Source organism: Lepisosteus platostomus, chromosome 4 (genome assembly GCF_059453375.1).
Source record: "Lepisosteus platostomus isolate fLepPlt1 chromosome 4, fLepPlt1.hap1, whole genome shotgun sequence".
Taxonomy (NCBI): Eukaryota; Metazoa; Chordata; class Actinopteri; order Semionotiformes; family Lepisosteidae; genus Lepisosteus; species Lepisosteus platostomus.
In genome coordinates this window covers 43,129,923-43,143,988 of record NC_142614.1, presented here as the reverse complement: position 1 = coordinate 43,143,988, position 14,066 = coordinate 43,129,923, and the positions used below count along the sequence as shown (strand labels likewise).

At 38.0% G+C, this 14,066-nt stretch overlaps 1 protein-coding gene and 2 long non-coding RNA genes across 5 annotated transcripts in view; 2 read left to right on the top strand and 1 right to left on the bottom strand.

Annotated features, from left to right (window-relative positions):
* zfr (zinc finger RNA binding protein) overlaps positions 1 to 14,066 on the top strand; it is a 37,445-nt gene that overhangs the window by 19,673 nt on the left and 3,706 nt on the right. For 2 of the 3 annotated variants that reach the window (XM_088629532.1, XM_088629531.1), the window contains exons 9-19: positions 1,318 to 1,514; positions 1,978 to 2,097; positions 2,395 to 2,540; positions 3,006 to 3,171; positions 4,135 to 4,337; positions 5,290 to 5,440; positions 6,574 to 6,715; positions 9,723 to 9,820; positions 10,672 to 10,767; positions 13,263 to 13,374; positions 13,929 to 14,026. In XM_088629532.1, the coding sequence (XP_088485658.1) occupies positions 1,318 to 1,514; positions 1,978 to 2,097; positions 2,395 to 2,540; positions 3,006 to 3,171; positions 4,135 to 4,337; positions 5,290 to 5,440; positions 6,574 to 6,715; positions 9,723 to 9,820; positions 10,672 to 10,767; positions 13,263 to 13,374; positions 13,929 to 14,026 (1,529 nt within the window). Of the gene's footprint in view, positions 1 to 1,317; positions 1,515 to 1,977; positions 2,098 to 2,394; positions 2,541 to 3,005; positions 3,172 to 4,134; positions 4,338 to 5,289; positions 5,441 to 6,573; positions 6,716 to 9,722; positions 9,821 to 10,671; positions 10,768 to 13,262; positions 13,375 to 13,928; positions 14,027 to 14,066 lie in introns of those variants that run through there. The other variant, XR_015935958.1, reaches the window with a different exon arrangement.
* The window catches only part of LOC148673190 (uncharacterized), a 330,310-nt gene continuing 318,809 nt past the window's right edge, over positions 2,566 to 14,066 (bottom strand). The window contains exon 3 of the long non-coding RNA XR_015935959.1: positions 2,566 to 2,610. This is a non-coding gene — a long non-coding RNA (uncharacterized LOC148673190). The remainder of the gene's footprint in view (positions 2,611 to 14,066) is intronic.
* LOC148673196 (uncharacterized) lies at positions 6,722 to 8,516 on the top strand. The gene is made up of 2 exons (XR_015935962.1): positions 6,722 to 7,231; positions 7,313 to 8,516. It is a non-coding gene; the product is annotated as an uncharacterized LOC148673196 (long non-coding RNA).

Genomic DNA, 14,066 nt, shown 5'->3' with positions numbered 1-14,066 from the left:
ATCAATAACTGAGGTGCCAGTCTTCCAGTTGGAGCTCATTCCTCTTGGGCTTTAGAGCTTCCAGCATGTCACATGCGTAACAGATTTGCACATGTGTGTATGTCAAAGGAACGTGCCTGCATGTCTCATTCTTTCCTATGTGGGTACAGGAATCAGTGCTAGAGAGCCAAGTCTATAAACAGTTGGCTCTTCCAAACTGAGTATATTTTTCTTAAGGGGGCGAAGGTTAGTCTTCACTTTTTTTTTTGGTTACCTTTATTCTTTTTTCTGAAAGTTCTCATTTTAATCAAGCTAAGCTGCCTTTTCTGGAATTTCCATAGTAGATATCCCTAAACCAGATTGTTGTTACCACTGTGTGATCCAATCACATTGAAGTCAAGTGGTCTTTTAAGTACCACTGAAAGCTTAACTAAGGTGGTGAAGGATAGAATTTTATATTTTGTATAACATAACTCTAACAAGAGGACTGTTAACCTGTAGCCTACAAAAAAGTGCTTACAGTATATCCACCATGTTTTGAGAAAAACATGTTTTTGTGATATTTGATGAAAATAAAATGCAGACAGCTGATGGGGACTAATTTCTGAGAAGCTCTGTATCGCTTGTTGAAAACAAGCAAGCTGTGGACTGTTATAAATAAACTGTTATTTATAAAACTGTTATAAAGAACTTTCTGCAACGGACAGGGGGGGGGAAGGTTTGCTCCTAACTGTAGGATGAGGTAATCTGTCATTTAAGCCTGCAGGAGGAAGTGTCGACTAAGATAGTGGTTTTTGTGTTTTTTGCAGCGATTGTTTGTTTCAGGCTTTAAAAAAAGACCTGTCGGAAAAATTGGTAGAACTCTCTTGCTCTCACACTGCTGCTCTGCCATGACTTCAGTACTGAAAGCCCAAAGGCCTGATGACTGCTTCACCTCTAGCCTGGACTCGATTTTCTTTTTCTGTCACCTGGAGAGGGTTGACCTCACCTGTCTGCCTTCAGTAGCCTTCTATGTTGTGAAATGAATAAAGGGTTGCCTCTTTTTTCCCCCTGTATTAACCTGTCCTGCTAGGCTTTGTGCTTGATGATAAGAAGTTTTGTGTTCTGTCCAGAGAAAAAGCACTGACTTGTCATTCTTATTACAGAAAATTATGCTTGTACATTTAAAGTATGATTTCTTTAACGAAATTTATGTGAAAATGCAGATCAATAAATGACATGCTTATAATAGCATCAGACCTCGTTAAAGGAAATGGAATGCATCCAGTACGGCTTTGGAAATGTATAATGGCGACTATTGAGGTTTTAAAGATGAAACTGTGTTCCCCCATAATGCAGGAGGAAACAAGTTGCAGACTACGGGTGCGAAAGTGGAGGATGTGAAAAACGACACAGCCAAGCCTGCACAGCCACCAATGGCTCCCCAGCCACAGGAGACCAAAGTTGAAGTGACTCCTGAGCCGCTTTCCACACAAGCAACTCTTGCTGCTTTACAAAGTGACGTTCAGCCTGTTGGTCATGATTACGTGGAAGAGGTACAATGATGCTTTGTTTAGGTTCAGATGGTATTTTTTTAATTTCTTAAGCCAAAATTGTAACCTTTTTCCCTTTTCTAAGTGCTAAATTTATATTGGTTTGAGAGGATGGGGCAGCACAGTGGTTAGTATTGCTGCCTCACAGTGCTGGGGCCCTGGATTCAATTCCTGGGGTGCTGGAGTCTTTCCCCCTTGTTTGTGTGGGTTCCTTGTGGTTGCTCTGGTTTCCACCCTCAGTCTAAAGACATGCTGATAGGTTAATTGGCTTTTGAGAAAACTAGCCGTGCTGTGAGTGTGCGCCTGTGATGGACTAATCGATGTCTGATCCAGGGTATATCTTGCCTTGCGCTTGTTGCTTGCCAGGATAGGTTCTGGCTCCCTAGCGACTATATACTGGATAAGCGGATTAATGGGTTGATAGTTGAAATAAAATACAAGCTGCTGTTCCCTTTCTTCATTTCAGGTTCGTAATGATGAGGGAAAAGTTATTAGGTTCCACTGCAAGCTTTGTGAATGCAGCTTCAATGATCCCAATGCTAAGGAGATGCACTTAAAGGGAAGGAGACATCGATTACAGTATAAGGTTAGTAGATCTATTTAAAACTTTCATTAATTGCTCACTTAAAATCAAAATTAACCAAATGCAATCTTAGTACTTACACACTTGAGTGCAGCTACAGTTCTCTATTTCCTTTTGTGAATTCTATAGAGTTATAGAGTTGGCTTGCATTTCAGTGGGATCTGGCCCTGCGGTGGAAGGGAAGACATTCTATCCCCCTTCCTTTGTTTAGTTTGTTTGAAACTGTAGATGACGTTATTGCTTACCTGCAAAACCAGCATTGCGTGAATATTTTTATTGAATGATTTTTTTATTAATTAGAAAAAAGTCAACCCTGATCTCCAAGTGGAAGTGAAACCCAGTATCCGGGCCCGGAAGATCCAAGAGGAGAAGATGCGCAAACAGATGCAGAAGGAGGAGTACTGGAGGAGGCGTGAGGAGGAGGAGCGCTGGAGGATGGAAATTAGGTAAAATATGCAAAGTTTGATTCTATCCAAGGAAAGTTTTTTTTTTTTTTTTTTTTTTTTTTTTTTTTCCCTGAGAAGGTGGATTAATATAGAAAAATTAATTTCAAATGAAGGTGTCCAGAATAGCACCACACTGCTCCAAAACCTTCATTATCATCTGAGATGTTCATTCCTAATGTCGCTTGCTTGTAGCATAGAGTAATGTAATTTTAGCTGCATTCATCGTTTTTTTAGTTGGATTTTTATAGAGGAGTATTTGTATTAATATAAAAATTAGACTTGAGCAGGAGTTTGGAAGTGTCAGTCTTGCAGGTAATAAGTCTCAGAATAAGTGTTCCTGTGATCCAGCAGAGAAATGGGTGAGGGCCTGTAAATGAAACATAGAATTAAATAACCATGATGCCAAGTGTTTACAAAGCCAGTTGTGTAAAGGGTTTTGACAAAGCAGACGTGTCCTGGTTGCAGGCGCTATGAGGAGGACATGTATTGGCGTCGGATGGAAGAGGAACAGCATCACTGGGATGACCGGCGCAGGATGCCAGACGGCGGTTATCCACAGGGACCTCCTGGCCCGCCGGGCCTGCTGGGAGTCAGACCTGGCCTGCCCATTCCACAGCCCCAGGGACCAGTGGTAGGCTTTCCACGTTCTGTCTGCCCAAGGCTGTTTTAGAAGATGAATAAAGTGTGGAAATTGTCAATGGCTGATATTCCATCTTGTGCACTAGAAATGAGTTGGCTAAAGCTGTAAACTGGAGTGAAGTAATATCTGACTTCACAAGGGAGATGTAACGGGCGCAAAGGGTGAAGGGCACCCTTTTGAATCAGTTGATATTTTATTCAGTGGCTTTTCCTCTGCTTTTTTGCCAATGCCATGAGTGAACCTGTGTTTTGGCTCAATGTTTGGGAAAACTAGGCTTATTTAGATCTTCTTTCAAATCAGGAAATATGAAAGTTACTGACTGAAGTAGTGTACTTGCAGACAGTGGAGGTGGTTCTGTGGGGTCAAGGAGCAGTTATCTCATCTCGCATGTCAGATATAAGCCCACTGCTTATTTGACATGAGCTCCTTTTATATTTCCCCGGTAAGGTGGACAACTGTATATATTCACAATGTATTGTGTGCACTTAACATTTCTGTTTTTCTAATGTTGTGACCATACCATTCTTGTCTTTGGATGCCTCAATGAAACTTTTCTTTTTTTCCTTTTGGTTTTCATTCTAATCTATTAAAGTGCCAGAAAAGGAAAGTTGAGTATATATTCTAAACTGGAGTTTTCCATCAAAGTAAAATTAGGTTTGAGCGTAAAGTACTATTAAAGGCACCTGACTGCTACTTTTGAGTGTTTGCACTGATGAACTCGACAAATTATCAAATACAGTTTTGCCCTGCTGCATATATTTCAATTGCATTAATATGGTTACAAGGTCCCTTAAACTGTGGTGATAATTATTATTAAAGTGGCGTTTTGAAGGTTCCAGGCGTCTTAAGGTGCTGAGAGCTAGTACCATTGTGCTTGCTATAGTGTAGTTCTTTTCCTGTTCTGCAAGCTTACAGCATTTTGTATGTCATGTCCTATTACTTGTGTTCTTTTAGCCCCCTCGTCGCCCAGATTCCTCAGATGACCGATATGTGATGACCAAGCATGCAGCCATTTACCCTGTGGAGGAAGAACTCCAGGCTATTCAGAAAATAGTGTCCATAACGGAGCGAGCACTGAAATTGGTGTCAGACATCATTACTGAACAGGACAAGAACAAGACCAAAGACGAGGACAAAAAGGAGATTCAGAGGGACAGGTAAAGATGCCCTTTACTAAGTGAGGTAGATTGTGTAAATAATGTAAAATGGGTTCATTTACTTACTGTTGACCGCTAGTGTTTGAATCATTTTAAACTTTTGTGATGTATTTTTCTAATTTATTTCTGCTGCCACCTACTGTTCACTGATTTTAATATTTACACTTTGGCATTTTCATGCATGCTTTTTACATGTTACTTACTGAAAAGCATAAGTATAGGGGCACTGCACAGCAACAATGACATTTCACTTCACTGTCCCAAGACTTAAACTTACTCAATATGCATTTCCTTGTAAAAGGGCAGTTAAATGTATAAAATTGATCTAAATATTTAAGGGGAACAATGGTAATGTTTAATTATTTCCTTTCTAGAAAATTCAAATCTATGCTTTGGTCAAGTCTCCGGTATAAATACGATCACCCTTCAAATCCATTTCTAACTAGATTGTATTATGTTGGCATGGATTCATTAACTGGATGAATTTAAACTGTAGAGTCATCAAATTTTGGGAGGAAATCAAGCTTCTCCTAAATAACCAATTTTTGTTGCACTTGGAAATGTGAAATGAAATGTTTTTTCACCCAGTTGACTGTGATTTGTATTTTTTGCAAAAAAATAAAAAACATTTATGATTTGCAGTTAAATTAATTTCTGATGGATTATTAATGATACAGATTATTATTATCCTGTAAAATCTCCTTTTATGTTTTTGTACTGAATCATTGAACTCTTAATTTTCATAAGTATTATGCTATATCACTTCAGCGTTTTCTGGTCTGTTTCTGCTGTATAGGAAAATCATGGTCTTGCATCCTTGGGAATGTTAAGGAAAAACCTAGCCTTCTGTGTAGCAAATGGTAATAAAGGAAAAGATGATAATCTAAGGAAAACGGCCTAAATATGACATTTCACACTTGTGATTTGGTAACAATGTATTTGATTCCTGCAGGGCTCTGAAGGGAGTCATGCGTGTTGGAGTATTGGCAAAAGGTCTGCTCTTGAGGGGAGACAAGAACGTCAACCTTGTCCTCCTGTGCTCCGATAAACCCAACAGGAACCTCCTGACTCGCATTGTGGAAAACCTCCCAAAACAGCTCACGGTGTGTCTTTTTTTTGCAATCACTGATTGCATTTTTGTTTGTACTTTGTCATTTCTAAATGCCATCGACTGCCTTCATTCATGTTTCTGCAATGTGGAACAAAGTTTCAGCTTGACATGGACGTTTTTGTAGCAATGCAGCCTTCAGTGCCTTTATTTAAAGTATGACCCTATTGACCTCACCCTAAGGCAAAGAGTTGTTTCTGCAAAGAGAAATTTTCATTTCTTAACAACTCCACTGCCGGAGTGAAGCTTGCTGCTGTTCTTGAGGTCAATTTGCATATCAAAGAATATAAATTAAACGGGTTTGATTCACAGCTAATGCAGGGAGTTGCTTACTCTCTCCTGGAATTTGGATTAAAATGTCATGGAAAACTTTTGGCGTTCCTGTTTTGAAAAGAACCCCTAATTTTGACTAATTTGTGTTTGGAACACATGGAGAGATAGTGTGACAGAATAAAGTGTTTACATATGTGCAAAAACTTTCCACTCAGAATTATCTTTAGTATCCTTGATCTAAAGTCAGTGACCATTCACTGCAGACATGGTGCTGTTAGTGCTGTGGGCATTTGTTCTTTTTGTCAGACATGGATGCATGGGGACATATCTGCAAAAGCTGAAAGTCTTGTACTAAACTGCAAAGCAATAAAATAGTGCAACAGTCAACTGCATGTGCTTCAGAGGCACCTGTTATGCATTTTATTTCATTTTAATACCATTTATTTTGTATGGTATTTATAGGATTTTTTGGATTACGTACATACAGCACTGCGCTGCATACTTTCCATTTTCTTAAAACAATTAGCCTTAATACTGGATTAAATTACTGTTGTAATAAGGATTTTGATTACTTGTAGTCATGATGCAAGTGTTAACCTCTCCTTTTTAAATTTAAGGATGAGATTTAAATATGTTGTCTTGTAAAAATGATTCCATGTATTATTGAAGTAGTAGTGTAGGCTTGTAATGCTGTGTCAGAGACAAAGATGTTGGTTAATGACAGACTCTACATACAGAATTTGTCAAAATGTTAATCTAACTGAGATGTTTTATTATCAATTATAATTAATATAGTTTAGAATATAAAAAACTCCTTCTAACCTTTTCTTGCTTCTTCTCTGGGGGGAAAAAAAGCTGGTTACACCTGAGAAGTATGAAGTCAAGGGCTCTATCCAAGAGGCCGCCATCATCCTCACTTCCTGCACTGAGCCCAAAATGCAGGTGACCATCACGCTGACATCTCCTGTCATCCGAGAGGAGAACGCACGTGATGGAGGTTGGGAAAAAATGGACATTTATTTACTATTGCTCTGTGAAATTAACTTCTTTTAAATATACATCTTTTTTTATCCTTAAGAGCCCATTTGCTGGCACAGTGTAGGCAGTAATTGGAAACTTTAGCATACAGTAGGTGCTTCTTGCAATGTAGCTTTTCTGTTTTAAGCTAACAATTATTTTTTTAAATTCTAGACACTGACCAGTTTCTGAAAATGCCTAAGCTTAATTTAAGCAGTCTCCATCTATTAATGCAATAGTGTTTGATGCCTTCAAAATCTGTGAATTCTAAATTCTGTGACTCCCCTCCCCGCAGCAGTCTGAGCTGCTATTTTTTTTTAAAGCCAAGCTTTGTCATAGTTCATTTAACATTTTCCACACTGGTGCATATTCAGATGGCTAACCATTGCCTTGCATGTAAATTCTTGTAGTTTTAATATCCATACCCTGTACATGCATTTTAACCAGTTATTTGTGGACACAAAGCATGATCCATGGTAATTGTTTTGAAGGCTACGTTAAGTTTCTCTCTGTAATCAAATATTTGAAAAGGTTTTGCATCAAATTGATTTTTTTGGTGCTTTTTCGCACAGAGTAGTACTCTTTTCCTCTGAAATCTTTACACGAGTTGAGAGCTTTCATTTTCAGTTACCATACTAACATGCAAGTTATTTTGTGAAAATCCATATCACATGCTTTTTAAATTTATTTGCGGCATTTCTTTTAGGAATAATGTTCTAATTTCTGGATATTTACTGTTCATGTGCCAGCAGAGAAGCTCTTGGCTATTCTCTGTAACACTTTCCAGTGCTCTTAAAGCTTTCAAAAAAAATCCAACAAGCATGATCAGTGTTTGCATTGTGTAATTATAGATGGGTCCCAGGTAAGATTCATTTTTGTTTCCTGTGTTTTAGTGAAATTGCCTATGGTTAAACTGGAATATACTTTTTTTTTCCCAGTAATAGGTCATGATTCCAGGGAAAAAAGGAGACACCACATGCTAACAAAGCCTATAGATATTGCTTTACTGAAAGTTGTTAAATGAAAACGGTCCCTTGATTTGCACTGCAAGGCACAGAAGGAAAAATGAATCCATCAATTAATAAATGACTTCTCCACAGGAAACAAAATATTTGTCTGGTGGAACGGTCACCATTCTGAGGGTCCCCTGTGTAGAGATGAAAGTGCTCCCCTGAGTGAATGAATCACTGTGCTCTGGATTTTAAAAGATTGGTCTAATTTTAAAATTTTACATCTCGGGGGTGTCAGACCTTTTTTCGATGCCCTGCAAAAGCTTTGTATGAGATAAGAGCACATGCTTCTTGATCATTTTTCCCCCCCTCCTTAAAACTGAGGTAAAAACGATGCGGAAAGGTGAAAGAAACGGCAATCCTGAATCTTTGGGGTGCAGGTTCACGGATCTAAGGTGGCCTTGTGCCTGTTGAAAATCCTTAGGGGAGTATCTGTAAACTTGAGGGAGGAAGGCTTTGTGAGAGGAATCTGTGGTTGGACCTGGGTTAAAGAGATTGGTACGGAATGTTTCTGGGGTCTAAAAACCAACTGATAAGAGGTATGCATGCAGTGACGTCCTAACCCTTGCTGGGAGCTTGCCCTTCTTTCCAGCAAGACTACTGTGTTTATGTATTCATAGCTTTTGAGTCCAGTCCAAAGCCTTTCTTACATCTGCAAGAACACGTTTCCTACAGCTGTCACAGCTTCGGAAGGATTTTTGACCAAGGTTTTCCCCAAAACACTTTGCCACACCTACCATGTAGTACTAAGAAGGATGTCACACAGTGCTTCAGAGTTAACAGTGCTTCTTGATTGCCATTTTGTTTTTGTTTTGTTTTTTCTCCTCTTTCTGTTAGAGTGCAGTTTGCTGGGGTCTTTGCTCCATGCAAACTGGTTTTCTCCTTCCATTTTGCATTGAGGTGGAATACAATCTAGGACTGTTTTTTACACCAACAATCTTATTCCAAAATGTATTTAATATTAAATATAAAGAGTTATAATCTCTTTAAATGACCTAGGTTTAGTGGTAAAACAGACTAGTAGACGTTCTTAATTGAGGTGAGCCATGTGAGTTTTCATGTATGATATGTTTCTGGGTCAACATCAATTCTCGGTTTCATTAAGCTGCAGTTGTAACATGAAGCATCTTCTTTTAACATTGAAATAGATTTGAAATTTCTCCAGTTGTGACATTTCAAAGCCCATTTTCAGTTTTATGTTCAGACAATGCAGGACATCTTTTACAGCTTGATTAAAGCCTGTGGGGGCATTCTAGTAAAATGAATCAACATGGAATCCAGTCAAAACATTTTTATCCTCTCAGGGTCTTTTTTCCTTCAGCACTGATTTTTTTAAAAAGCCATACCTGTTCTTTCTAAAGTCTCACAGTTGAATCTTTAAGAGGTTACTCCAAATGTGTAATGTGAAGAATACACCGCGAAGTTAAATTATAGGATTTTGTATGTTACCACTTCCTTGCTTTTCTTGACTAAACATTTTCCCATACCAGAGATGTTTTGCTGTCAAGAGCTTCAGGTCTTTCTTAATTCTGAGATTTGCCATTCATGTGCAAGAACTGAGGCAGGAGGGGTTAAATTTGATAAATGCTACATGAATTAATGCTAATTATACATCATCCAACTTCCCTCTTAAAGACTTAGTGGTTCTTGTAGTGTTTGTGACGAAAAGGGGATTCAACAGTCTCTCCTTCAAATAACCTTCGGTTACTTCCCATTTCTCAGATTTGGAATGCTATTATGTGATATAGTATTGCATGAAAAGGTTCAGAAGTGATAGGCTAGAAGGAAAGATTTGGAGAGTTGTCGTGCTTTTTACTTCTGGGAATGCGAAGGCTAAGCATTCCTTTTCATCACTGGGCAACCAGGAGAGCAGTTACTTGGTATGTGTGGCAATGTGTTTGTGTTGCGAAAGGTGTCTTGCTCACCTGGTCAAACACCCGTTCCTCACCAGCCTTTGACAATCCGATCCATTTTTAGATGTAACTTCGGGTATGGTGAAAGACCCAGCGGACGTCTTGGACAGGCAAAAATGCCTTGACGCTCTGGCTGCTCTACGCCACGCTAAGTGGTTCCAGGTTCGGAACATCATTTTACTTTCTTATTGTAGCCTTATGAGATGCATTTTTTTTTTATTTTAGCTCTACAAATGTAGCAAAAAAAATCATTTGGTTTTAAATGGGAAAACAATATAATTTTACATGAAAGAAAAAAACATCCAAGGATGCCTAAAGTAATCTATTTAGGACCAGAAAAAAAGATCTTAAGTTACCAGTGTCATTTACTTATTTTTGTAGTCCCCTTGTTTTTTTTCATATGTAAACCCGTCTATGGTCATCTAAAAAAAATTAAGGCATCCTTGTATTGGTTTAAGATTTTGTATTTCACATTTATCTACTGTATTTTATTAGTTTAAAACCATTATTCCATAAGGCTGCAGAGTAATCTGGCATAAAAGTATGTCATCTATAGGAGCTTTCATGTTGAGCTTTTGTATTTTTTTCTGATTATAGAATAGGGATTGAGAGAAAAGGAAAATCTGATTAGTTTACTGTGACACGGCTTTATAGCAATGCACAGGAAAACTAAAACGGATTTCCTGGACTTTTTTCAGTCCCTATGCTTTTCTTCTGAGCTTTTTATTTAATTGAGATTACTGTTTGTGAAATATATAGAACCATGGAGGTCAGGGTTTACAAGATGACTGGGGCTTGTTTCTTGGGCGTCCTGCAAACTTTGATCTCTGTTACTAACTATGAGGTAAAATACTGCTGTGAATGGCAGCTGATCAGAATAAACTAAAGCCATGAGAGTTGAAATTTTTACAAGCTTCCATTGTGAACAGTAGTGTTGCACCTCCCTTAAAAATCCACCATATTTATAACGGGCTGGTTTTAATGTGACTAAATGTGAATTTATTACACTCAAGGCTAGAGCGAATGGACTCCAATCCTGTGTGATTATTATTCGCATTCTGCGTGATCTCTGTCAGCGAGTTCCAACTTGGTCTGCATTCCCCAGTTGGGTGAGTATTCAGTGTGCTCTTTATACACCTGTTTATATCAGTTCGGGGACTGTGCTGCAGTTCAAGTTGCTTTTTCTGCTCAAGTCACATTGAACACTTGTGTATGTTTTGAGCTTTTATTTAGTTATCAATTTATAAGTTCCTGAAACATCTCTGTAAACTATAGTTCTAAGAGAAACTTTAAGAACTGTGGTTTTGTGGCTGAGGAAAAAAGTTGCAGGCAATATTTATTTGCACAATTTTTGTGCAAATCTCAAATGCTAAGTCAGAATGTCTATCATGAGCGGAGATGTGGCTCTGTGGCTAAGGATCTGTGCCTGTGGCTGGAAGGTTGCCGGTTCAAAACCAGCGGCCGACAGAGGAATTCGACTCTGTTGGGCCCCTGAGCAAGGCCCTTAACCCCAACTGCTCCAGGGGTGTTGTACAATGGCTGCCCCTGCGCTCTAACCCCAAGCTTCTCTCCCTCTGTGTCTCATGGGGAGCAAGCTGGGGTATGCAAAAAGATGAATTCCTAATGCAAGAAATTGTTATATGGCTAATAAAGTGATCTTATCTTATTTGAAGCTATTGTAGCTTTATCTGCAACATGCCAGAAGCCTTCCATATGATAAGGTCTAGGGAAACGCAGAAAATTTTCTATTGTAGGTGAACAATTGACTTTTTAAACTTTAAAGGTTGGATCATTGGTTTTAATACTTTTTCCACATGCTGACTTATTGATAAAGACGGAATTGTCATTCAGCTGGTGAAAGATGGCTATAATTAAGAAGCAGAAGATTCAATTTACTGTCACAGTGCTCTGTTGGTCTAGAAGAAAGTAGGAAATTGTGAAAATCTGACTGCCAAATATATCTGATGTTAATTAACAGACGAGTGGAAATGAGGTTTCCATTTCAGCCACAGGTTGAGAATTGTATTTCCTTGGTTGGAAGAACGTGGAAAACATTTAGAAAGTGCCAGAAGAAGAATTGCCAGTTTTGCAAAACAGCATTTGAATGATCTTGAGTTCTGGGCAAAGGTTTTGTAGAGCTAAATATTGAAGTAGTTGAGTCCAGTGGTTTTCCTGTGATTGAGATATAATAGCCTCCATTTGAAAAAAGTTAATGATGTGCAGTTTAGAATGTATTGTATGCTTAACTGAAGCTAAAAGAAGAGTACAGCTGAACGCCACATAGCTGTACTAACCAGGTCTGTCCCACAGTTGTGAAAACATGCAATTCATAAATTCAGAAACTTCATACTTCAATGTAGTGCTATATAATTTATACAGTATAATAAAGTACATTTGTAGTGTAATGTTTAATATTGAAATCTATAAAGTGTTTTGAAAAGACAGTCAAGTGAAAATGTCTATTGCATTGTCAGAGTAGCACTTTACATTGCCTCTATTACAATACTGAAGAAGTCAGTGTTGCAATGCCTGAAACTCAGATTGGCTGATCAATCTTGACGTTTACCTGTCCACTGATGTCAATGACTTTGGGAAAACTAACTTGCCTTTCCCTTTAATTAGTAGATACCATCTTGGTCCTCGGTTTGGTCATAATCTAGAATCTAGGCCTCATACTATCATGTTCAGTCTTACATCCATAGTAGTAACCAGTGTTTTGCTTGATACCCTCTTTTCCCCATCTTCACAGATTTGGTGTTAAAGCCTAAAAAGTAACATTTGTTAAATTTTACTTTTCCTCTTGGCAGTGGGAAGTTGAATGTAGTGCATTAATACGTTTCCTCCTTTCTTCAGATTAAAAAAATAAACTTGAGATTGGTTTCATTTAAGGAGTAGTTTTACTTTAGAATGAGACTTAAGTCGAAATACTTAAATAGGAAAGTATTCCAGAATGTAAGTTAAAAAATAATCCCTAGTTGTCCAAATAGATGTTTACAGCATAATCTGGTAGTGCTTTACCACCTAGCGTCAGGCCTTGTTGGTGAATTTAGAATATGGTAGTTTAATGAGTTCACTACCATTTCTGCTTAAACAAAAACTGACTATTATGAATAGGTCAATATAAAAAAAGATTAATTCGGTTAAGGTAAAGGATGGGTGACGTCATTATCCCTAGAAACATTAACATTGTCCATTTTTGCAAAAATTTATTGGTGGATTGCATATGCCCAATATTTTTTCAGTAATGAATCTTAAATGTTTATAGAGATTAGGCCTAAATGTTACAGTATTTGAGTCACAAGAGTAGATTACATCAAGACCAATTTTTCTCGGATAAACACATTTAAACAGTCTTCATTTCATTGTGGTTAATAAGTGGAAAATATTGGTTGAGAACTGCATTAGGATGAGCTACTATTTGTAACAAAGGGGCTTCAGAAGGGAACAGTCACATGTTGACAGATGTTTCACTTGCATAAAATTTGATTGCAAAGTTCCTGCTAAGAGAACTGAGTTGGGAAGACGATAACGTGCTGCTCTGTTGGAACTGAGTTGCTTTGAAGAAACAGAACTAATATCAGAATCTAACATTCTTTTTTTATAGGCTATGGAGCTGCTAGTGGAAAAGGCTATAAGCAGTGCTTCTGGGCCCCTAAGTCCTGGGGATGCTTTGAGAAGGGTTTTTGAATGTATTTCTTCTGGAATTCTCCTATCAGGTAGGTTCAAACTTGCAAATTGATGCCAAAAGTAGTGTAGGTCAGGAGTAATGAAATAAGACCTTCCACTTAATTGTATTCTAGAAGTGGACCTAAGCAGCCCTTTGATCACAATTCAGTTCTTAACTGGTGCAGAAGCTGGGCAAGATGAGAACTAAATTAAGAATGCAGTATGTGTATCTCAAGTGTGATAGAAACTGTTTTTTGTGGAGGTTATTGTGGCAAATGAGTACATTTTATCATTTTTAGTAGTGGCATGGTTTAATTTGAATTTCAATACATATACTCGTCTGAGGATATTTAACGTAATTAGATCGAGCTGTATTCATCTGATTTAGACATGTTTGTTCTTCCCGGTGGAATGTTTGTCACTGAGGATCACAGTGAAACCCCATGTTTTATGATGCATAATTAGTGGTTGAAATTCAACATTTTTAATTTAGAAAAAAAAACAATAGTTTATTAGTTTTAATTGCAGGACTTGTAGCATATGATGTTTATCTTAGAAAAATGGGAGAAGACCAGCGTCTTATTAGTCCAGTGTTTTTGTGCAGGTGGTCCTGGGTTAATAGACCCCTGTGAGAAGAACCCGACTGATACTCTATCTGCAATGACTGAACAACAGCGTGAAGACATCACTTCTAGTGCTCAGGTATGGGCAAGATCAAAATTTTGTTACAAAGATTTGGTGA